We start from the raw sequence: 23186 nt of genomic DNA, 5'->3' as shown, positions 1-23186 counted from the left end.
TATCACCGACAACATCAACACCACACACTTATCTTTTGCACTGTTGGCTTGTCTTAGTAAAGGAAATAGAAATTCAGTCATATCACAAAATATTTAAAAGGTTCTACACCCATTTACTTGATTATGTTTTCAGTGACCAACTCTCAGCCTTTTTCTATCACATTTATTAGTGATTAACATTTTATTATTTACAAAAAAATGTAGGGTTAAATGCACAAAACAACAACCAACAACACCTGAACTAAACGGAAGAAAAGTTTGGGGTGAGACTTTTTTTTTTAAGAACATAATTAAAATTTAATTCAGTGTAAATAAAAACTTTTATAAGGTTACAATACACTTCTAATTGAAATAAATGCAGTTATTTTAAACATTCTATTATACTAATAAAGTAATTCAAAACTGCCATAACACTTACAATATTACTGATACTACTGTATTTTTGGTCAAACAAATACAAAATGTTTTTTAAACTTTTATCGACCCAAACTTTTGAATATGGAAGCAAAATAATGACTTATGTCTTTGAAACAAAAAAGCATGCTGAATAGCACTAACTGAAAAATAATGCATTGAATTAACAGTACTTGCATTTTAATGCCTTGAATTTCCAGGGCTTGCATTGTTAGGTCTTGAAATTTTATATAGTTGTTCATTTAAGCTGTGAATTTTTCAATTAAAAATATTTCACACACCTTTTCATAATTAAAAAATCAATAATTCATATTCACGTTCCAGAATTCACTTCCAAAATATTAAATCGGTTAAAAATACGATGTATAATATTCAACAGGCAAATTTCGGTCCATTTTATTTCACTTTCCAAATTCGCTTCCACAAATTCAGTGGTTAAAATTCGGCAGATAATTCGCCCTTTCACATCCGGGAGCTGCAGGAATAGCAGTAGAGCACAGAGGCATAATCTCTATCTACTGTCAGTCGCTCACCAACAGGTGGTGCAAGCGGCTGTTAAATAAGGCCAAAGCAACAGGTGGATTAAGTAATACAGTTACAAAAACTGATCTGCAGAAATTAAGCAAGCGCTAAGTAGAAGTTTTGATTATCGGGGCATGTGGAAAAGCTGATTGTGCGTATGTTATTTCAACCTCTTTGCTGTGACCAAGTAAGCAGCATTCAAAGGAGATTATTATGGTGTTTTACCCAACGCTGAATTACAGAACTAGCATTACATCTAAGGAAGACACATATTGCTTTCGGTTGTTTAGTTTGCCTAACTTTGTGTCATGGCTTGTGCGTCGCTGTGCTGTAATACTGGGGATCCCCTCACGTCACACTCCAGGATTCCCCAATGACGAGTAACGCTTCTCAGTCAAATAATACTGTGATATAAGACCTCAGATCTCAGAATACATTTTATTGAGGATTATGCAAACTATATACAGGCAAGCAAATGGGATCAAAAAGAATCCAATGCGCTGCATTTTCTTTATAATTGATTTCCATTACCGCTGATCTATAAAGTCGACAGTCACACAAAGATATCAATACCATGATTAGTTTTAACAATATGCAACCAATTTATATTAACATAAAAAATGAGTTAAAAACAATCTAGGTATATTCTGAAAATGTAAACTGAAGAAATTATTGACGTGCTACCGCACCCAAGGGACCGTCTGACAATTCCACTGACTGGGTTAAAAGGTCCAATGTGTTTTAATAAAAATTTTAAATAACACAGTCAAATTCTTAATCTTGTATTTCTCATAGTGATTTTCTACAGGTGAGATTTTGCCAAAACCTCCCTTCATATATTTACAGTATACAATCATTTACATATTAAAGATCCCTGGAAAGGGTTTTCATGTTCCAACAGTTGTAGTACATTGCTAGATACAAGACTGACTTACTAGGGATGGGCGTTTTCCACAAATATCACATTCGACTATTTGAGCTCACAAAAAAAAGAATATTCGAATATTCGTTTATTTAAATTAAGTTTAATGAGTCAGACATTTTTCAGCAACATTTGTTTTCGTCATTTTGAACAAGCTTACACACAATAAGCTTGAACATTACACATCGTGTTTTGTAGCTGAAAACCTTTTACAAATGCGTGCAAACAAATAAAAGTACAGATTAAAAGCAAAAAAATAATAATAAGTGAACAAAGAAAAAACGTAAAGCAGCCTGCAGCAATTAGGCTATTGTACACTTAACTTTTAAACTGTCAGCAAATCTTTTTTGCTTTTTTTTCTATTCTTTCAAATGTTCTTGTTAAGAAATACGGCATGTAAACATGATTGGGGGAAAGTCGGCTCCTTAGTCTGTTAACAATAAGGCCAGCCGCGGAGAAAACGCGCTCTGATGGCACAGACGTTGTCGGGACTCACAAATAACGGTGTGCTAAGCGAATAAGTTTTGTGAAGCGCTTCGTGTTTTCGTTTCACCACTGAATGGGATCCTCATCTGGTGGAATACATGGAATACATGGCTCCAGCAAGAACTGCTCCCACTCGTCTCGGCTGAACTCTCTGTAATCATCGCTGAAGTACTGGCTCAGCCTTTGCCAGCCTTTTCCTACGAGTTGTTATTGCATCCTCTTCATCGTTGGTGACGGCGGCTGCATCCGCACCACTTGCATCAAGGAAAATGTTCTGATAATGTTCAAATAAAGTTTTTTTTCTTAATTCTCTCATGTTTTCATCGAGAAACCTGAGATGTTTGTGCCGAGGGTCTAGGGCAGACGCGAGAAGAGGAGTTTTCACTGTATTCTCCAAGTTAGCTGTGTTTATTCGTTGCATGAGAGATGCTGCAACAATGTTCTTGAATTCGGTCACTTTCTGTGATTCTCCACGGCATATTTGAAGTACTGTAGAAGACCGCAGTTCTTAGGGGGCGTTCACTTATCGCGTCTTTTGCATGCTCAAGTTCGTTATTTCCAATGTGGGCGCGCGGTATGCGCGCTAATAATGGAAGCGACGCGGTCACGATGCGCACGCGGTGCGACGCGGTCCCGTTTTTTCCAGGCGCGTCCGAACAGCATCGAGTTAAAAACATCTCAACTTTCAGAATGCCGCAAGCGCACCACAGGTCATGTGACAAGAACTAAACATTCAGCTTCATCCTTTCCCGTAACAACGTTGAAAGCTCAGCCAAGATGAAGGAACTGCTGATCATAGCTGTATATGGATTGCCATTTTTAAATAAATTTAGTAGCAGAGCTACTGAAAGCGATTTTTTTGTGCTGCAAATCCATTTATCCTTTACTGAAATTTCCGCGTCTTCATGGAGAGAGCGCGTCATTGTTGCTTAGCCTCAGGAGCGCTTCTGCCCGAGCACTTTGGAAAAAAGGAGAAAGCGGCGCACATAGCCTTTTCCACGCGTTATTAGGCGCGATATATGAATGGCCCCTTATTCATTCATTAATTATTTTTTAAATAAATTAAATAAATTATTTTATACATATAACATGCACTTTTTCTTGTTCCGTAACTTGCGTTCATATCCTCATCTGTCTGTATATAGTTTGCATCATCAGTAAGATGTGAGTTTGTTTTTAAATCGCTGTCACTGTTAGTGCGCTGAGCCACGTGTTTTCTTTTCTTTAACAGATTTCTGAGGGAAACCGCGTGAAACCTTGAGCGTTCGTTCATATTTTACATCTGCTTAACTGTCTATATAGTTTGAATAATCCTCAATAAAATGTATTCTGAGATCTGAGGTCTTATATCACAGTATTATTTGACTGAGAAGCGTTACTCGTCATTGGGGAATCCTGGAGTGTGACGTGAGGGGATCCCCAGTATTACAGCACAGCGACGCACAAGCCATGACACAACGTTAGGCAAACTAAACAACCGAAAGCAATATGTGTCTTCCTTAGATGTAATGTTAGTTCTGTAATTCAGCGTTGGGTAAAACACCATAATAATCTCCATTGAATGCTGCTTACTTGGTAACAGAAAAGAGGTTGAAATAAACATACTCACAATCAGCTTTTCCACATGCCCCGATAATCAAAACTTCTACTTAGCGCTTGCTTAATTTCTGCAGATCAGTTTTTGTAACTGTATTACTTAATCCACCTGTTGCTTTGGCCTTATTTAACAGCCGCTTGCACCACCTGTTGGTGAGCGACTGACAGTAGATAGAGATTATGCCTCTGTGCTCTACTGCTATTCCTGCAGCTCCCGGATGTGAAAGGGCGAATTATCTGCCGAATTTTAACCACTGAATTTGTGGAAGCGAATTTGGAAAGTGAAATAAAATGGACCGAAATTTGCCTGTTGAATATTATACATCGTATTTTTAACCGATTTAATATTTTGGAAGTGAATTCTGGAACGTGAATATGAATTATTGATTTTTTAATTATGAAAAAGTGTGTCAAATATTTTTAATTGAAATATTCACAGCTTAAACGAACAACTATATTACATTTCAGGACCTAAAGATGCAAGCCCTGGAAATACAAGGCATTAAAATGCAAGTACTGTTAATTCAATGGATTATTTTTTCAGATAGTGCTATTCGGCATGCTTTTTTGTTTCAAAGACTTAAGTCATTATTTTACTTCCATATTTGAACATTGACCTTAGAACATAAGTCAAATTTGATATCAACTGTATTGTCTTTCTCAGCTTGCCATTGTGAAAAAAATGTGAAGATTCCATTTAGGCCTGGAAATAAGTAATAAGAATAAATCAAATGTAATAATCTCTTAGTCTGACTCAATACCTTCCCGTTGTTTGCTGGGAAATCACAGGACTCTCAAAGATTGCTGCCCGGGAGGCCACACTGGGGGAAGAAAAAGCATGGCACAGTTGATACATCAACTGAGATCAGTGTAACAAACTGATTTTACATGATAAGATCAGTGAGAAGGTTCTTGCTTACACAGATCCCGGTCTCTGGTAGCCATTGCTGGCTGAGGAGTCAGCCCTGTTTCTCACCGTCTCTTTAGGAGGAAGCTCTGGTAGATGGAGGGACTTGAGACTGTCTCTCTGACTGCGTGACACCAGGCTCTGAATGGAGCCATGACAGCTTCTGAAACCTGAGCGTAAAACACACATTACAGATGGCCAGAAATTCAGTGCAAATTCAGATGCCATTGTTTATTTGCACATGCGGTCTGTGGTCTGTAATGACCTGCTTAAGGTCCTCTATTGTACATCGTTTTGAAAAAAAGCATCTGATAAATGCATAGCTGTAATTGTTAATGTTTGTGGATGGTTAGTGGATAAAATGCAGGATTTTGTGCTGGGTGACACCATCATGACACCAAACTGACATAAAAAAAACTAGGGCCGGTGAAAGCCAGCTGTGTTGTCGCCTCACCTTGCATTCATCTGTTCTAAAAAGTTGTGCTTGAACACATTGCAAAGACTACAGCTAATGGTCAATTAGCATGTATGCTATGTGCCTGCAGCAGTCTATACTAGTCATTCATAAAGGGAAACTTGGATTGTTATATACACTAATGATTGATGGTTGAAGAGTAAGGGAGAATAACCTCATTGTACCCTGTTTTTTTAGTGAATCTTTCATTGATTGTTTACAGTGTAACTGAAGTTACACCTATAATTCACACAAACCATCTTGGGGCTTAGGAAAAAGTGGATAAGTCGTGTTGATCACTTCCTTCAAATATTTGCGCATTGGGATGCCCGTGCATTGCACAAAAATGCAGGGAAACTTATTTGTTCTAACCTTCAGAAATGTGGAGTGAAGTGAGAGAGGAGCAGGTGGACAGACTGTGTGGTTCTTCCCCATGATCCTCCAGTGTCTCTCCTGGGGTTGTCTGGAGGAGCTCTGACGCTCGAGAACTTCGATCACCTGGACTTGTGCTTAGCGCTTCTTCCCATTCTCCATCAGTCTTGTTTGCGTCCTCTTTTGAACTGGAATCGGGGCTGGTGGTGCAAGCCGGGCTTTTGGGCCCGTTTGAGGAGGGAGATGGAGTGGCCCAGCACAGACTCCCTGATGCCTTGTGTTTGGTACGTGAAGGGGAGCCCGTCTTAGAGCAGCTGTTCTGCTCCGAAGAGTGAGACGAGAGAGACTCCATACTGCCCATGGGAGTGCTACTCGGACTGCTGCTGAACGTGTCACCTGATGGAGAGAAGGGGTTAGGGTTGGTACTCTGATAGAGGGACTAATGTCTGTATTTGGAGACACTCACTGTCAGCATCAGCCAGACACAGGGTGGGAGGGTACAGGCCTCTGGATTTGTGGGACCTTGAGGACAGGCAGATGGCTTTGCACCGGCGAGCACTGGCACGAGACTGAGAGTGAGACTGAGGCTGCGGCAGAGGGACGTTAGGGTCTGGAGCTTGATGAAATATCTAAGAAAAAAAGACAAAAAGGTACAGAGCATGAATTTGATCCAACCAAAGAACATTAGATTAAGAATTAGATGAACAAAACTAAATAAAGACAGATATTTGGAGTGGAAAAGTTGGGATGCACAATCTATCTGTAACATGCTGGACATACACTATCGTTCAAAAGTTTGGGGTTAGTAAGATTTTTTTTATGTTTTTAAAAGAAGTCCCATATGCTCATTAAGACTGGGTTTATTGTTTCAGTCAAAAAAAGTAATATTGTGAAATATTATTACAATTTAAAACAATGGTTTTCTATTTAAATTTATTTTGAAGTGTTAATGATTCCAATGATAGCAAAGGTGAATTTTCAGCAACCGTTTCTGTTTTTCAGACGATCCTTTCAGAAATCATACTAATAATGCTGCTGTGGTTGCTCAAGAAATATTACTTTTTATTATCAATGTTAATGCTGATTAATGTTTTTGTGGAAGCTGATACTTTTTTTATTTATTTACAGGATTCTTTAATAATTATAAAGTTCAAAAGAACAGTAATTATTCGAAATATAAATCTTTTGTTAACTTAAATGTAATCTTTAGCTAATCTCAAAAAGAATATTGAATGCTGTCCGTTATAATGTTCCACTGCCTAAATTCACTTACAGCATATAGCATTGATTTTAGTATTTAGCAATTTGTTTAATTTAATTGGTTTAAACAAAATTGTCCATTTATTGATTATTTTATTTTAATATTGGTGCATCCTTTTTGAAAAGCCTTGTATGGGTATTCAGATAAGCAATTTTCATCCTTCATTTGATAATTTGTTCCTCTATCGGCAGGCTTTCTATTAAAAGATCATTGCTTGCTTAATCACCTTGTCGTAGTTTTCTATGAGGATCTCTACCACAATATTCTGAAACTTGATGTTCATCATGGCAGCAACTGTCTCTTCTTGAGAGCGCATGAGTGTTGGGCCAAAAATCACACCCAGGTTAGACACGGTCATCAGATTCTTCTGACTATGTGTGGAAACCCTGTCAAAATCAGCAGAAAAATCGTTTCACAAACACCTTGGTTAGCACCACCTTGTGGAATCTGAAGCACACATGAACTAGATGTGCCATTTCTACTTCAAGAACCAGTGACGTACACATGCAGATGTTTTATTAGAATATCCAGCATCTCTTTATTCTTCTCGGGGAGCTTGTGGACGAGGGCGTGAACAGCACAGACCCTGTAGTTCTGATCATCAGACTCTAGGAAACAAATAAACCAAAAGGCATCCAGTTATTAAATAAGCAACTCACAGACAGACATGATGAAGAGTTAAAAGTCCAAAGAACATGCCAGAACTCACTGACTGCCATGATGAAGTCTTTGTGGAGTCTGTAGGTCATGAGGGGTTCTGCCAGACACCTGCGGAGAACAGAATGACTTCCTGTTTATCCTTGATAAAATGCCATTTTAAGAAATGAAAGTTTATGGGGATTATTTATAAACCTGATGTAATTCTTCAAGCCGCTGGTGATGGTCTTGTTATCCCAGGTGTCTGGGTCAAGGTCCATATCTGCAGGAGCTTTGGCCGCTGGAAGGGTCAGATGAACTTGTGTTAAATGGGTTTTAGCTTCAAACACACATCTGGTTAAAATTAGTGTAAATAGTGTGTATTTCTAACAGACAAACTATTATTTTTTTATACAACACAATAAAATTGTACTATGTTAAAGTCTTATGTATAGAAATGTGCCAGGTTTCTATAAGAAAAAAAAAAGTTTAAGGGATAAATCATTATCCCTTTAAGATTACTGTACCAAATACTGAGGTCATCAGTCGCTGGACTTTAGAGTTAACTCCACCTATTCTGTACAGCCCCATTGTGTTAATGCCTAAAAGAAAAAGACAATTTGGTAACACATTATTTTACGGACCAGTTTTCACCTTTAACTAATTGTTTTTTAGCATGCATTTTACTAGCATATTGGCTGTTTATTAGTAATTATGCCTTATTATTCTGCATGACCATATTTTAAATAACTTAATCTTACCCCACACCTACACTTAACAACTACTTTACCAATTATTAATTAACAGCAAATTAGTTAGTTTATTAAGGCATAGGTCATAGTTAATAGTTGGGACCTTAAAATAAAGTGTGACTCATAAATGCATTAAATGCAATAAAACAGAAATATTCTGTTAGTATAGCAAAAAAAATAGTTCATGTAATATCAAAATACATGGGTTTAGGTCAGTAAGATGTTATTTTTTTTAGAGTCATTAAGACTGCATTTATTTGATCAAACAGCAACAGCAATATTTTGAAATATTAGTACAATTTAAAAAGCGGTTTTCTATTTGAACATATTTTAAAATGCTATTTATTCCTGTGATAGGAATGTTGAATTTTCAACAGTCATTACTCCAGTGATTAAAAGAAAATGTAAAAAATATTGTTTGTTTGAAATGGAATTATTTTTCTAACATCATAAAAGCCTTTACTGTCACTTTTAGTCAATTGCGTCTTTGTTGAAGAAAAGTATCTTTCTTAAATTTCTTACTATCTTACTGACTCTAAACTTTTGAATGGAAGTATATACATAAATGTACATAATACGTCATATTCTGCATGAAACAATGTGAAGATAAAAGCAGACTCACCTCTTGTTTCCACAAGCTCTATACACTTCCTCACAAAATTAAAGCCTGCTTCATTTAGGAATGCTGAAGACACAGAGCGTTTATCTGTTATAAATTTGAGGCTCACTGTATATACACATAAATGACAATCAAATAGATACGAGGAATTGACTTACTTTCCTCTTTCTTGCTCAGAAGTGCTGGAAGAGTGTAAATCTAGAAGAAATCAGCATGCGTTTATAACACGCTAAAGATAAATGCCATCTAAACAAACATTTATGCATTTTATTGCATAATCCATTATCTCTTCACAGAAAATTATTGATAGGGACGAATATACAAAATACAATTTATAGTTTCACAATATAAGCATACATGGACTAATAATCCTTTGTATATAAGAGACCATAAACTCAGCTAAATAATAAAAGTGTTATGAGGGTCAATTGAGTTGAAGCCAATCAACTATAGCTGACATGTGATAGCTGTCAACTTTTTCCTGTCCATCTGTACACTATCCACTGCCTGGAGTTCAACGAGCATGTATAATAACAATAACAAGTCTAAAATGCAAAAAGTGAGTCTAAAGTGGTCTAAAAAAATTAAGAAAACCTCATAAAAGTGCAAAAATAAAGACAGTTGGGTTTCCCTGTCTGTCATTGCTCAGCCAAACAGATACTCTCTACTTGTGGCATTGGTTGGGCCAAGAAAAAAGACTGCCACCCTTTATTTTACACTTTTCTTATCATTACTCCAAGAAGTCAAAGTTCTTGTACTATGAACCGACACCTGTTAATCAAACTGAGAGCAGAGTCTCATTAAGCTGGGTGGTTGCTCTTACCGGCTCTTTTCCATCCATGGCCTCCATCCACAGTCGTCTGTTGGATTCAGAGAGAGCCTGAAGGGTGATGATACCATGTCTGTGGGACACATTGATAAATGTTAACTTTCAACTATTAGTGCAAGGTGGCAGAATTTTGTGCTTTCTTTCTTTTATTTATCCGTTTCAAACCAGGATTTTTTAAAACATCATGCCCACGAATAATAAGATATTTCCAAAGTCTGCAAACCAAATCCATATGCTGCAGTGTAGCAAAAAGGAATAAAGATTAATGCAACAGTATTATGTAGCAGTTTTTCCTTCACTGTAAGTCACCAACTCCACCACGGCATAAGAAATCATATTTTCCCTGAGTTGCGAGGTTGGAGACTGAATGAATGGCATGATTTAAAGGGCCAGACACCACAGAATGAAACAAACACTCGCCTTTCTTTTGTGTCATCAACACTAGCTGTACCCAAAACCAGTCATACAGCGCGAAAATTATGATATGAATAACTTATGAACTGGTTCTTTTAAAAGAAATAGTTCACCCAAAAATGAAAATTTGTTGAAAATGTACTACCGCCTCAGGCTATCCAAGATGAGTTTGTCTTTTGCAGTGAATGGGTGCCATCAGAATGAGAGTCCAAACAGCTGATAAAACCATCACAATTATACACAAGTAATCTACATGACTCCAGTCCATCAATAAATGTCTTATGAAGTGAAAAGCTGTGTGGTTGTAAAAAACAAATCTATCATTAAGAAGTTTTAACTTTAAACCATTACTTCTGGCCAAACTATAAATCTGTCCTTAATAACAACAGTTCCTCCAGTGAAAAGTCCATCCCCTCCAAATTCCAACATCATATTTGTTTCGAACTGTTTGGGATGCATTTGTTTAAGCTTGATATGCTGTGCATATTTCTCTCCTTGTTCAGACGAGATGACTTCACTGGAGAAAGTAATATTATGTATAGGACTTGACGCAACTGTTTGAAGTTAAAGCCATCTTGATGAATTTATTACAAACATGCAGCTTTTCACTTCACAAGTTGATGGACTGGAGTCATGTGGATTACTTGTCGATTATTGTGATGTTTTTGTCTGTTTAAACTCTCATTCTGATGGCACCCATTCACTGCAGGTGATCCGTTGGTGAGCAAGTGATGTAATGCTCAAACGTATTTAAAAACAAACTTATTTACCTCTTGGATAGCTTCAGGTGAGTACATTTTCAATGATTTTAAACGAATCAGTAAAAAAGGCTGATCCACTAGTTATAAGTCTAAATAAGGGGATAACTTATTGAACAACATGTCTAAATTGAAATCAGGTTTGTTTTTGTAAATAGTTATAGAAAAAAACAGCAAAATGTCTAAAAACTGTTTGACTATTTTAGAGCACTGTTATATAGCATTAAAAAAGTAAATACTCCTCATTCAGGGGAAGGAAGCTTGTTTTTATTAAAAGCGATTTGATTATTATTAGAACACAGCAGCAGTTTAGGATAAAAGTGCAACATACCGATGGACTTTATAGAAACATTGCAGATAACTGAACAGAAGCCCTTCACAGGGGTTACCTCTTCAGTTATGAGGAGAGAAAAGAAGAAATGGAAGAAAGGAGAGTATTGAAAATGACAGACTAAAGATAGAACTAAACACAACGTAACTCTCATCTCCTGCAGCTCTCAAATTTCTCTCAATTTCATGCGTGCCATTACGTGAACACACCTTTCCACCACCTCAATATCAAAGCAGAATCGCTTGTCAATAGAGTCAGTCCTCCGTCTGATGCAGGACTTCAGCTTAAACATCTCAGGGGGGCTCATGATCAGTCCATTCTAGACAATACAAAACGACACAAAACAAAAGATATCTTAAAATGGGAATAAGAAATTAAGCTAATAACATTTAAATGCTTAACATTTAATACCTGTTTGCCTCCAGATTTGAATTCAGAGTTGCTCATCGTAAACATTTTGGTCCCTTTCTCGTACGTGCAATAATGTCGACTCCACGTGCACCCCAAGGGTCCTTCAACAGAAAACAGGTGATCATCATTAGTGCATTTGAATTGTTCCAGTGAACAATAATTTATATACTGTATATTATACATCTATTTCAAAATCGTTATTCTAAATGTACTTAGCTACTTGGTGTCATTAATTTTTTTTTTTTAATGAAATTAATGTCACTGAAGAATGAAATGAAATTTCAGCTTTGCCATCACAGAAATAAATTACATTTTTAAATATATTCTAAATATTTTAATATTTAAAAACTATACATTTATTTCTTAATTTAAAAAATATTAGTATATGACTGTATTATTAGTTATGACCTGGACATGCTCAGGAGAATACTCACGCTTCTCCTGCACATAGAGGAAGCCCTCCATGGTCCACTGTCCTGGGGCTTTAAAGTCCTGCTCTGCAGACCTTATCCTTCTCATCAAATTCTCAACTTCCTGTCTTGTGCTCTCGAAATTATTTCTTGTCTTCAGAGGGAACATCAAAACAACAGTCTATTGGTTCTAGAGGGTCATCACTGGACTGGACCACATGCAGCAATATAAAACTGGACATTCTATTAAACAGCTTACAATTCACACAATCAAAATTTTATGCCATGTTTAGCAATACACAGCAGCCTTTATACAAACATAATGCCGTTGGTGGCTTATTGACAAACCAATATGTCCAAAGGCTCTTACATTCTGCAAGTTGAACTGCAGCTGTTGCTTGTATGGATCAAACTCATGTGCCAGTTCATAACCTTCGTGGTAAAAGGTGAATAATCCCTGGAGGAAGGCCAGCAGCTACGACAAAGACAGTTTAATCAGTTGTATAAAAGAAATAACACTCATAATCATGCAGTATATTCAGAGGTTTGACAGAGATGCAGAATGTGGCTATTATCATCATTTTCTTTCTAATAGGCATGTGCTCCACTGCTGATGTTACAAGATGTAATAGATTAAAAAGCAGTGTAGCAATTTCCCCTCTGTAACAGGAAGTCTTCTTCATATTTCTCATCTCCGCAAACAAAAGCTGCATTCACAGCACTGCAGAAATGGAAATAGATGCGTCTTACCGGCTCTACAAACTCAAACTTTTTCCTTTCTTGCACTTCTTGGATTTTGAAAACGTATTCCAGGGAGGCGTCATAGAAAACCTGTCTTTCCTTATTTATCTGGGTGTCTGCCTATAAGCAAAGCACTCAGTGAGGGGAATTCAAAACTGATGTTATATTCTGTGTGTTTTGGATATTTTATGTCAATAAATGAACATTCAAGTTACCTCCTGCAAAAGTGACTCTTTCTTTCTTGAAGACAGGCTTAAGTGCTTCTCCAAAATCATGTAATACTTCTCTGTCTCCTTGTCAAATTTCTTCTTCCCCTCCTTCGAGAAAAAAAAAAGAAAGAAAAAAAGGTGATATGAGTTGGAATTTCCTGCACTGTAATTATCAAGATAAATGGTTTTTGCTAAGATAAGATGTTATATAAAACCTTGCACTTGGAAACAAACACCATTTTCATTCAATAGGCCAAAAACTAATCCTGAAATCTAATAACCAGTAGATGGCAGATTCACATTGACTTCAACCGACACTTAGTTTACATTTAATATTCTGCTGAAAGCCTGGCCTAAAGATTTTCCGCCAAATTCAAAAGGACATTTTTCATTATATACATTCATTACAAAATAATAAATTATATAATATAAGATAATATAATACACATTATATAATATATTTATCATATATTTTTAAAAGAGCAGCATTTTCTTAAGTAGAAAAATGAATCTGAGCAACTATTTATTGTGGATAATATGTCGATATAGTAGAACCAGCAAATACAGAGAACAAGGAACTAAATGAGTGACACAAAAGCTCAGCTCAACAGGAGTAAAGTGTCACTTCAGGACACACACTTCCTTAGTCACTGAGGTATGATCAGTGATGAGTGTGATAAAGCAGATGATTCTGAGTACCCAATGTAACCACAGATAAAACAACAACAAACACAGCGTGTGTTTTCAATCCAATGGGACGTCCTATGGCTCTAACCGAGGATCAGTAAAGTTGTTTACTGCCCCCCCCCCCCACACACACTTCCTGTGCCCACACTGATAACACCTATTCACATTAGGCCTAGTGCTTACATGCCGTTGCAATGAGAATCTTTTTTTTTTTTTTTTGAGACTGCAACTGAAACCAGTTTGGAGATGTTTGTTTTTCCTGTTTGACATTAGCCCAACCTTTCCCATGACCCTTTAAAGGACACGCAGTCTAAACCACAGACTGGATTGCCAAACAACAAACTGAAGGAATCTCATTTTTGACATGCTTAGTCCAGTTTCTAGGCCCATCTGTTGGCTAGCACTGACATCATTCGCTCTAGGAATGTATGCTTTCTGTTCAAAGTTTTTAAAAAGACATGTATTAGGGAATTTTTAAGAAAAATATTATCTTTGCATGAAAGAAACCCTTCCAGAAGTATCATACCAGAGGTAGCCAAACCTTTTTTTTTTAAGTAGATCTTTATATAAAAAAAAAAATTTAGACAAGTTTACTCAAAGAATCTTGAATCTTGGGGCCAGATTTCCTAAACAATGCACCAATGAGAATCTCAAATCAGCATGAGAGCGCAATCCCATAAAAGCGCAGATGGGAGTGGAGAGTTCTGCTGCTGATCTACTGACAATGCGCATGTTAACATGTATTGATATTTTCTTACACCCCTACTGTACGGACGTAAATTTACTTTCCCTTTAGCCAGAGGCCTATTCATTTCACTTCTAGTGTGAAAAGGCTTTTATATTTGCCAAAAAAAAAACAAGCAAGCCCTGTCCAGATTTAAAAAGTAACGCAAAATATTACTTTCCATAAAAAGTAATTAAGTAACATAATTAGTTACTTTTTATGGAGTAATGACATATATAATGTAATGCATTACTTTTAAAAGTAACTTTTCCCAACACTGTTACTGGATCATTTCCGTAATGTCCAACCAAACCTACCAAGTGCAAATTAAATTAAAAAAGTGTTTTTGTTTTTTTGTCATTATTCTAAGAACAGTTTGAAGCACTATATTATTGTTTTATGTAAAGGTGCTTTGCCAATGGTAGCGCTGGCTAACTGGCTCAATGACTCCTCTCTGTGCCAATCACAACAGGCTTGGCCTGCTGACCAATCAGAGCAGAGTAGGATTCTGGAAGGGAGGGGTTTGCTCCGAACTTGCTTAGAACGAATCGTTTCGTAATCATTGGCAAATAACTCTAATATTAAATGTATATTAGAAAATTTGATTTTTAACAGCAAAAGATTGTTTGCGTTGGCGCAAGCTGTTAGTAAATGTGTCCCTTGATCTTGAATCTTGCCAGGGTTTTCACAAAATATTAAGCATCACAACTTATGTTTTCTTTATTGATAATAATAAGACATGTTTCTTGAGAAGCAAATCAGCATATTAGAATGATTTCTCATTCTCACTTGAAGGCTCATGTGACACTGAAAACTGGAGTAACAGCTGCTAAAAATTTAGCTTTGCTATACCAGGATTCAATTACATTTTAAAATATGTATTTACCAGTGTTGTCAAAAGACAACTTCAGTTCCAAGCAGGTGCTAAAAAAATTAAAATGTGACGGTACAAGGTTTCTTTAAGTACCGGTGGTACCGAAGACCCGTTAAACCCGGTTCTTGACGCACACAGCGCTATGATTTCCACAAAGCAGAAAATGCGAACGGAATCTCAAAATCCAATCATGAAAATGAAACATACATTTTAATATGGACAGTCACGGAATTTGTTGAAGTTAGCATAAATGAATCCAATCAAATCTCCGTATGGACCAGTATCTGTAAATGTTAAGCTGCAAAAGTTGGTTGAAATATGAATCCTGCATGTTCTGCGTGTCTCTGTGTGAATGAATGAATGGCAGAGACGTGCGTATTTTTTTACTACATCGACTGAAGCGCGTGACGCTTGCAATAAATTCAGCATCTGCCGTCTCAATGAGGACATAAATACACAAACAACATCACCAGAACTGTTCTGAGTCACTTCACAAGCATTTTACCATTTCATTTGAGTAAAACCAATGTCAATTTAGAGGTATTCACGGTAACCCGTCAAAATAAAAGTTAATTTTTACATAAAGGCATTGTGCTAGAAATATTACTATTATTTAGTAGAATGTATGTGATACTGCTACTACTGTTGAAAACATTTATAAAACTTTATTTTTTAAAGAAATAAAATCACACAATATTTCTTCCATGTTTTAATTTGAATAGCAAATCCCCTTTATTTACCAAAAAATTAAATGTTTAAATTTCATTAATTAAAAGACAAATTCAATTTGAAGGGGGGGGGGGGGACTTGTTTACTGTTTTTCATAATTACATTACTCGTAGAAAAACTTTAAACACAATTGTAAATATGGCACTGGTTTTATTTTTTAGTGATAAAAAGTTTTTTGTTTTTTTTTAGCATATTTTTGCGAGAACCGTGGATTTTCACTGGTATCGTAACCGAATACTGAAATTTTGGTACCGTGACAACACTAATATTTACATAGAAAACCTATTATTTGTAAAATTTAATGTTACTATATTTTTTTATCAAATAAATACAGCCTTTTACAGAATTATACAGTATGAGAGACTTCCTTCAAAATAATAAAAACTCTTAAAAAATGAAATATTAATAAATATTATAACATTTAGCATATCTAAATATTATTATTTTTACAGTTATCATTCAGCTGTTTGTTCCAATTTTGACCTAATATTTACATATCATAAGTAGGGAATAGATTATGTTTGACTGTTTTGGTCTGAATGTGTGCACACATCTGCGGGACGTTGAACAGCCAGGCTGCTGCTCCCTTTGGCCTCGATCATGTCTCTGTGTCTAAGTTGAGCGAGTTCCTTTGCAGCGCTCGATTAAGAGCATTGGGCCAAAACGCCCATATAAGGCATCAAGAGTTTTGTCTCTGGACCCTTGAGCTCAACAGGCAGTGCTCCAACTCTTCTAATATGGCTGGAGGGGTCACATTCACAGGTCACCAGAAAAGAAAGAGTAAAGCGTTAACTTTAACGTGCCCTCTAGCACAGTGCTCACAGGTCGTTTCATGTTGGTCAATGTGGCATTACAGTATCTGGCCATAATTTGACTGTGCTTGTCTTCAACAGGTGTTTGCAATTTCCCCCCTTCCTGCAGGGTTTCACAGACCTATATATTGACCGTATAGGAAGTAAAAATTACTTTCTGCTGACATGTAGTACCTTAACTCACAATGGGGTTTAAGAACTTACTTTGGCCGCTCCGATCTGCTCTTTGCGAAACTTCTCCAGCGGTGTGATCAAGACATCATCAGCGTTCTGTATCTAAATGATAGAAAAAGCAACAAAAATCCTCAAGCTGTCAAGTATGACAAACCAAAACTAATGAAACTTCCATCAAAAACCTTTAACTATATAATAAAACAAGAATTTCACAAACCTACATTAAAATAAAAAGTCTGGATGGAAAAAGGAGGGAAGTGATGTTGGCAAAAAAATAAAAATAAAATAAAAATAATAATAATAATAATAATAATAATAATATATATATATATATAATTTTCATTACTATCATTACTAATTCTAAATAATATGCTAATTTATCCTTAGCTTTTGTCAGTGTAAATGGTCGTTTTCCTGACATAAATGTAAAACACTGAGATGCTAACGGAGCGTCCTGTGGAATGGATCACCTTTATGAGGCTGTGTAGATCTGGACTCGGGTATCTAGCTTCATCTTTCTTTGTTTTGGTTAGGTTCAGATTCCTCTGCAGTTACTATTTGGTTGTTGTATATTGTAAAAAAACACAAAAAAAAACACACGAAATATCCATTCATAGCATGCAACAAGAAAGCATAGGCTATTATCCGCCAAAATGCAGATTCGTCACAAGCCAACTTCTTATGCAAATAAGATTGGGAAAGTCTATTAGTAAGTTTGAGTTCATTTATTAATTTACTTACAATAAATAACAGTAAAATATATTAAAATAACTACATTATGTGCATATTTACTTTTGAGTTGAAAACTAATTAATTAACAAATATTTATTAAGGCTATTCACATAGGAAACCAATGACTTGTTTTTTTTTCTGTATTTTTGATCCAATAAATACAGCCTTGAAGAGCATAAGAGACTCCAGTAAAAAAAATCATTAAATATCTAACTGATTTTGAACAGCAGTCACAGTGTATACATATTAATATATAAAAAGCTATATTAATGTGCCACTTGATGCATGCACACACACTCCACTCGCACACAAATGAGGGCACAGAAACGTATTGTCTATGGGACGCTGCCCTTCAACTTTTGCTAATAATAAAATAGCTTTGATACTGGATTGCAACATTATATTACTCAACAACGATGAGATAAAATCGCTGTTTTTAAGCAATTAAACTCACAGCTTCATTTTTTGTAGAAAAAGATGCACAGATGCAGGTAATTCACAAATGCAACTTTCATTTCTCTCTCTCGCTCTCTCAAAATGGCCATATTTCTAACATAAAAAACAGTTGACTAAAATTAAATGAGTTGCAACTTCCATATCTTACGTAACTGTCTTGTTTTAACATTAAACTGACGCTTCGCGCTGGAAATCGCGGTCTGTTTCTGTTAACGGTAAACCCCGCCTACTTTGATTTGATTGGCCATCTCAGTTATTGTGACATTGACGAGCGCTGTTAGACCGCTGAGGCAGAACAGGTTGAAAATAAGGTTTTTGTCATCCTAGCAAGTGTGCTGCGTAATGGAGTGCAGCAGATAAGTGCAATAGTTTTTAAATACTGGGGGTGGGACAGTTTGGCCACTTTTAATTATTGGGGGGGGGTTTGTCCAAAGTGGTTAAAGTATTTAAAGTTCAACAATTTCACAGTCTGTATGATAAAAAAAATTCTTAATATGTGAAAATATTTTTATTTACTGTAAAATAACGGCGCTATAATTAGTACCATTTTCATGTAGGCACTCCGAACACACAGTTGCATACACTAGTTCCTTTTATACACTTTCCCAGGCGCAGCACAGAGGACTACATGTCTCGTTGGAGAATTGGTCAAAATAAGTTCCACATGCTTGCCTTCGCTCAGCGGTGGCAGCACTGACCGTCCATCTCTACAGGCTCCATCCACCCACATCAACAATAATGGAATTTGCACTTACAAATAGTAGAAATGTGCAGACTCCAAGCAAGTCCAGATGTATTCTATAGGCTTTAAAAGGATGTAAGTGACAACTTCATTTTTAAGATATGAGTGCATTTCCTGTTCGGCTCATGGTGGTCTTTCCCTGTAGTGTAAACCAACAGCATATTTATACTAAATTTCAGTTTGGTTTTCCGCATATATGATATACATAAAATGCTGAACTTTAATTTTTAACTTTTTAAACAAGTCAAACAAGCTTGCCTTACACAAACATCCATGACAGGCTTATAAGCATCAGACAGATGAGCTGCATATGGGATATAAGAGTGGCCACAATAAAGAAAAGGAAAAAAAAAAAAAAAACACGTTTAGCAAGATCTTAGAAATGGACTCTTTGTATTCATGTATGGTTCTAAAAAATATTAATACCATTTTCAAATAAATAATACATTCAAATAATCGTATGTGTCTTTATTATTTTCAAAAATGCTTTTAAATGATTTTTTTCCCAATGTAAAAAAAATGTGTTTGTTTTCAAAAATGTCAAGAATTATAAATTCAGAAATATCATTAGATTTTAGGGGAGTCGCATTATGATATTTCACAACCTTAACTAACCTTGACTTGTTATAGCAGGGTCAAATTATCTGATATGTTAAAAATTTTATTGACCTTGACACACAGTCATGAGGGTCTACGCAGGGTATGATATCACTTCCTGTTTTATGTTTCTACATGCTGGTCACACAACATGACTTTAATTTGGCAGACAAAAGCTTTAAAATATAAAAAAGCAGTGAAGCATTTATGCTAAATAAAATAGTACATTTTTAAATAGCAGTAACAATAGTAAATTACACCAAACTACTTACATTTGCAACACCCTGACAATTTATATCTCCCCAAAATGATCAAAATACCTTTTAATGCATATCTTTAAAAGAATATTCATAATAGCAGAGGTGTATTCAAGTTAACGCATGTATGAATTGTTTTTATTTAATGGATTTATAAATAAATGAATGAATAAAAAAAAAGCATCACGTCATTGACCCACATTGATCTGAAGTCAATAACAAGCACTCGTCTCATTAAAGCAAGAGGCATTTCAACACTTCAGATACAGCAGTGCGCTGAGTGCAGACAGTCGCTCTGCTTGCACAACAGTTTCTCCCGTCAAAACTTCCCATGGCCCTTTTTAGCTAGAGAGGAAACTCACTTCTAACATCAGTCCGATCCGTCATGTGGGAAAATGCCTCCCACTTAAAGCAGAGCATGTTGGCAGTGCGCCTAAGATGAAAGTACCTCTGGATATGAGACGGTCTACTAATCTGGCAGAACACGATGGCAGAAGTTCAATAAAACACTACTAAAGTTGTGTTTACATAATGATTCACTGTTACGTGAGACACAGCCTTTAGACCTGACCGTCTCGGCACCATGCTCCAGTAACACAAAGTACTTCCCATCTGCACCCTGTGGGAGGGCAATGCATTTACTGGGAGTTATTCACCCCTTGGCTCTGTTATTGTGCATCTATGAATGAAAAAGCCCTTGGGGACTTTCTCAGCTTGACGGAGGTGTTTGTCATCCTAAGAGGCCCGGGGCAGGAGCCTGTGAGACTCAAGCGTAACACAGCCACGGTCTGCAGGAAGTAAAGAAACTGTAGGAGGCTGCTGGGTAATTCTTCCCCCGGGGCTCATCGCACAGCTCTGCTGACACACTCTCCTTTTTCCAGTGAACTATGGGATGGGACTGAAGCTGTAGCCTGGGTGCTTGCGGACTGGGACTGTCCAGCCAAATGCAACATATTTCAATCCACTTTTAGGGTCATTTCCTTTACAAAACACAATTAATACTTCCGTGTTGTAATTTAAGTATTTCCAATAAAAGGTTAAAGCAGACTTTCAGAAATAGCTCAAAAACCCTTCATTTATTAATTATAACTGATTATCTACACAAAGCCAGATAAACAGGATGGGCAATGGGACAGAAATAAACATCTAAATTTAGCTGCTTCTAACTGATGTGATTCATTTATTCATTCAGCTTCTTTATAAAAAATTATTACCCAGATTTCTGTAATTTTATCAAACTGGACAAACTATTGTAAAATAAATGAAAATCAAACCAACTGACTATAAACTGATCACAAATTAAAACTATATTAACAAGAAAACTTCAATTATGGATAAAAAAGAAGAAGAAGAAGAAATCAGGAATAACTGGCAGGTCTTTATCTAAAAAGTTATAAAATAACAAAAATGGCAACAACTGCTCAAACCAAAGTAGTGCGATTTTTTTAAATTCAGCCATATGTGTTCACTTCGCTGAGAAACTGTAATAATAAAAAAAAATGTCTAATTAAGAAATATAATGAGGACATGAATATGTGGCGCAGGAATGACTCACTAATACAATATTTATTGTACAGGGAAGCATTACTCAGGTCTCTCACTGAGAAAGGAAACAATGTTGTGATCTACTGAATGGAAAAGCAATCATCTGAAGGTATGAGCCAATAACACAAAGTGTCTTGAGTGGATGACCTAAGGTTTGACCTCAGCCTTTTTATTAAACATCTAGACACAAGCCCAGAAGCAACAATAGAGATGTTTGTCTTTGTTACAATAGAGGCTGCTGTCTCACAGTCACGCTGTTACAGCTAATAACTTGGGTTGCGTTTACAAGACTTCAGTTAAATCTGGGCAGAAGTTATTCTGCTCTATAAAACGATGACTAATAGAATCATGACATGTTATCACAAAAAACAAAAGTTTGTTCAGAAGAAAAAAAAAAATTCAAACAGATCACTTAAACATTATGTGTACGAATGTAAATATCAATAATGGCTGAGCGCAGCTATATGTAAGAACTATGAAATAACTTATTAAAGGATTCAAATGATCAAAAGTCACAGTAACGTAGGGCTGTGCAAAAAATCGAATGCGATTTTCATGCGCATCTCATCAGTAAATATGCTCCTGTGATTAGAAGTATTTCTCTAGCACGTGCGTTCAGATCAGGGTTGCCAGGTTTTCACAACAAATCCTGCCCAGTTGCTTCTTAAAACTAGTCCAAAACTAGCCCAATCACGTTTCCAGGAGGTTCCCTGATAAAAATTGCTTCCCGGGGTTAAAATATACATTTTTTGGAAGGGTTGCCTTGGTAAAATTCGCATTTTAGGGGCTAAATATCACGTTATTTGTATTGGGGTTGCTTCAAACCGCGGACATGAAAAACAATCGCAGACTTGGCAACACTGGTTCAGGTGGAGCAGCATTTACTACACAGAGCCGTAGTCTACCGACAACTAGTACAAAATCGTTTTCAAAATCGACAAAGAATCACCTGCGATTTTAACATCGATTTTGTGTAGATTGTCAGTGAATTACGGCTCGGTGTAGTAAATGCCAACCAGTGTTGCCAAGTCTGTGGTTGTTTTTCATGTCCGCGGGTCGAAGCGACCCCAATACAAATAACGTGATATTTAGCACCTAAAATGCGAATTTTAGCAGGCAACCCTGCTAAAAAACTTATATTGTAACCCCGGGAAGCAATTTTTATCAGGGAACCTCCTGGAAACGCGATTGGGCTAGTTTTGGACTAGTTTTAAGAAGCAACTGGGCAGGATTTGTTGTGAAAACCTGGCAACCCTGATCTGAACGCACGTGCTGGAGATATACTTCTAATTACAGGAGCGTCTTTACTGATGAGATGTGCATGAAAATCGCATTCGATTTTTTGCTCAGCCCTACAGTAACGACATTTATAATTTTACAAAAGCTTTGGATTTCAAATAAATTGAAATACATTGTTAATTTTCTATTCATCAAAATGTCTTGAAAACAATATATCACCATTTTTGAGCACCGAATCAGTATATAACAGAATGATATCTGAAGGATCATGTGACATTGAAGACTGCAGTAATGACTGCTGAAAATACAGCTTTGCCATAAATTACATTTTAAAATTAACAGAGAAAAAGTAATAATATTTCACATTATTACTGTATTTTTGACCAAATAAATACAGCCTGTGTGAGCAGTTTAATCATATCTCTTGGAACATTTTAGCATGGTGATGGATATGACAATGTTAATGTACTTGGTTTTGGTGGAACAGATCTGCTACACTGCTGCTGAATTGCTGCTGCTGTTGGTTATTGCTGTAGTTATAGATTATTGCTGCTGCTGTTGCTGCAAGCCAGTA

At 36.3% G+C, this 23186-nt stretch overlaps 1 protein-coding gene across 2 annotated transcripts in view; it reads right to left on the bottom strand.

The window, feature by feature from the left end:
* LOC132131006 (rho GTPase-activating protein 42) overlaps positions 1-23186 on the bottom strand; it is a 29289-nt gene that overhangs the window by 1528 nt on the left and 4575 nt on the right. Inside the window, exons 4-23 of one of the 2 annotated variants that reach the window (XM_059542956.1) lie at positions 17075-17146; positions 13051-13152; positions 12845-12955; positions 12465-12569; positions 12119-12248; positions 11685-11785; positions 11483-11592; positions 11274-11333; positions 9765-9843; positions 9100-9139; positions 8945-9007; positions 8098-8172; positions 7787-7871; positions 7644-7702; positions 7437-7542; positions 7161-7320; positions 6140-6302; positions 5674-6069; positions 4861-5017; positions 4702-4761 (exon numbers count right to left, since the gene is read on the bottom strand). In XM_059542956.1, coding sequence (XP_059398939.1) covers positions 4702-4761; positions 4861-5017; positions 5674-6069; positions 6140-6302; positions 7161-7320; positions 7437-7542; positions 7644-7702; positions 7787-7871; positions 8098-8172; positions 8945-9007; positions 9100-9139; positions 9765-9843; positions 11274-11333; positions 11483-11592; positions 11685-11785; positions 12119-12248; positions 12465-12569; positions 12845-12955; positions 13051-13152; positions 17075-17146 — 2234 coding nt within the window. The remainder of the gene's footprint in view (positions 1-4701; positions 4762-4860; positions 5018-5673; positions 6070-6139; positions 6303-7160; positions 7321-7436; positions 7543-7643; positions 7703-7786; positions 7872-8097; positions 8173-8944; positions 9008-9099; positions 9140-9764; positions 9844-11273; positions 11334-11482; positions 11593-11684; positions 11786-12118; positions 12249-12464; positions 12570-12844; positions 12956-13050; positions 13153-17074; positions 17147-23186) is intronic. The other variant, XM_059542957.1, reaches the window with a different exon arrangement.

This window comes from Carassius carassius, chromosome 47 (assembly GCF_963082965.1).
Source record: "Carassius carassius chromosome 47, fCarCar2.1, whole genome shotgun sequence".
NCBI lineage: Eukaryota > Metazoa > Chordata > Actinopteri > Cypriniformes > Cyprinidae > Carassius > Carassius carassius.
Note: the sequence above shows the minus strand (reverse complement) of the source record. Positions and strands in the feature narration are given on the sequence as shown.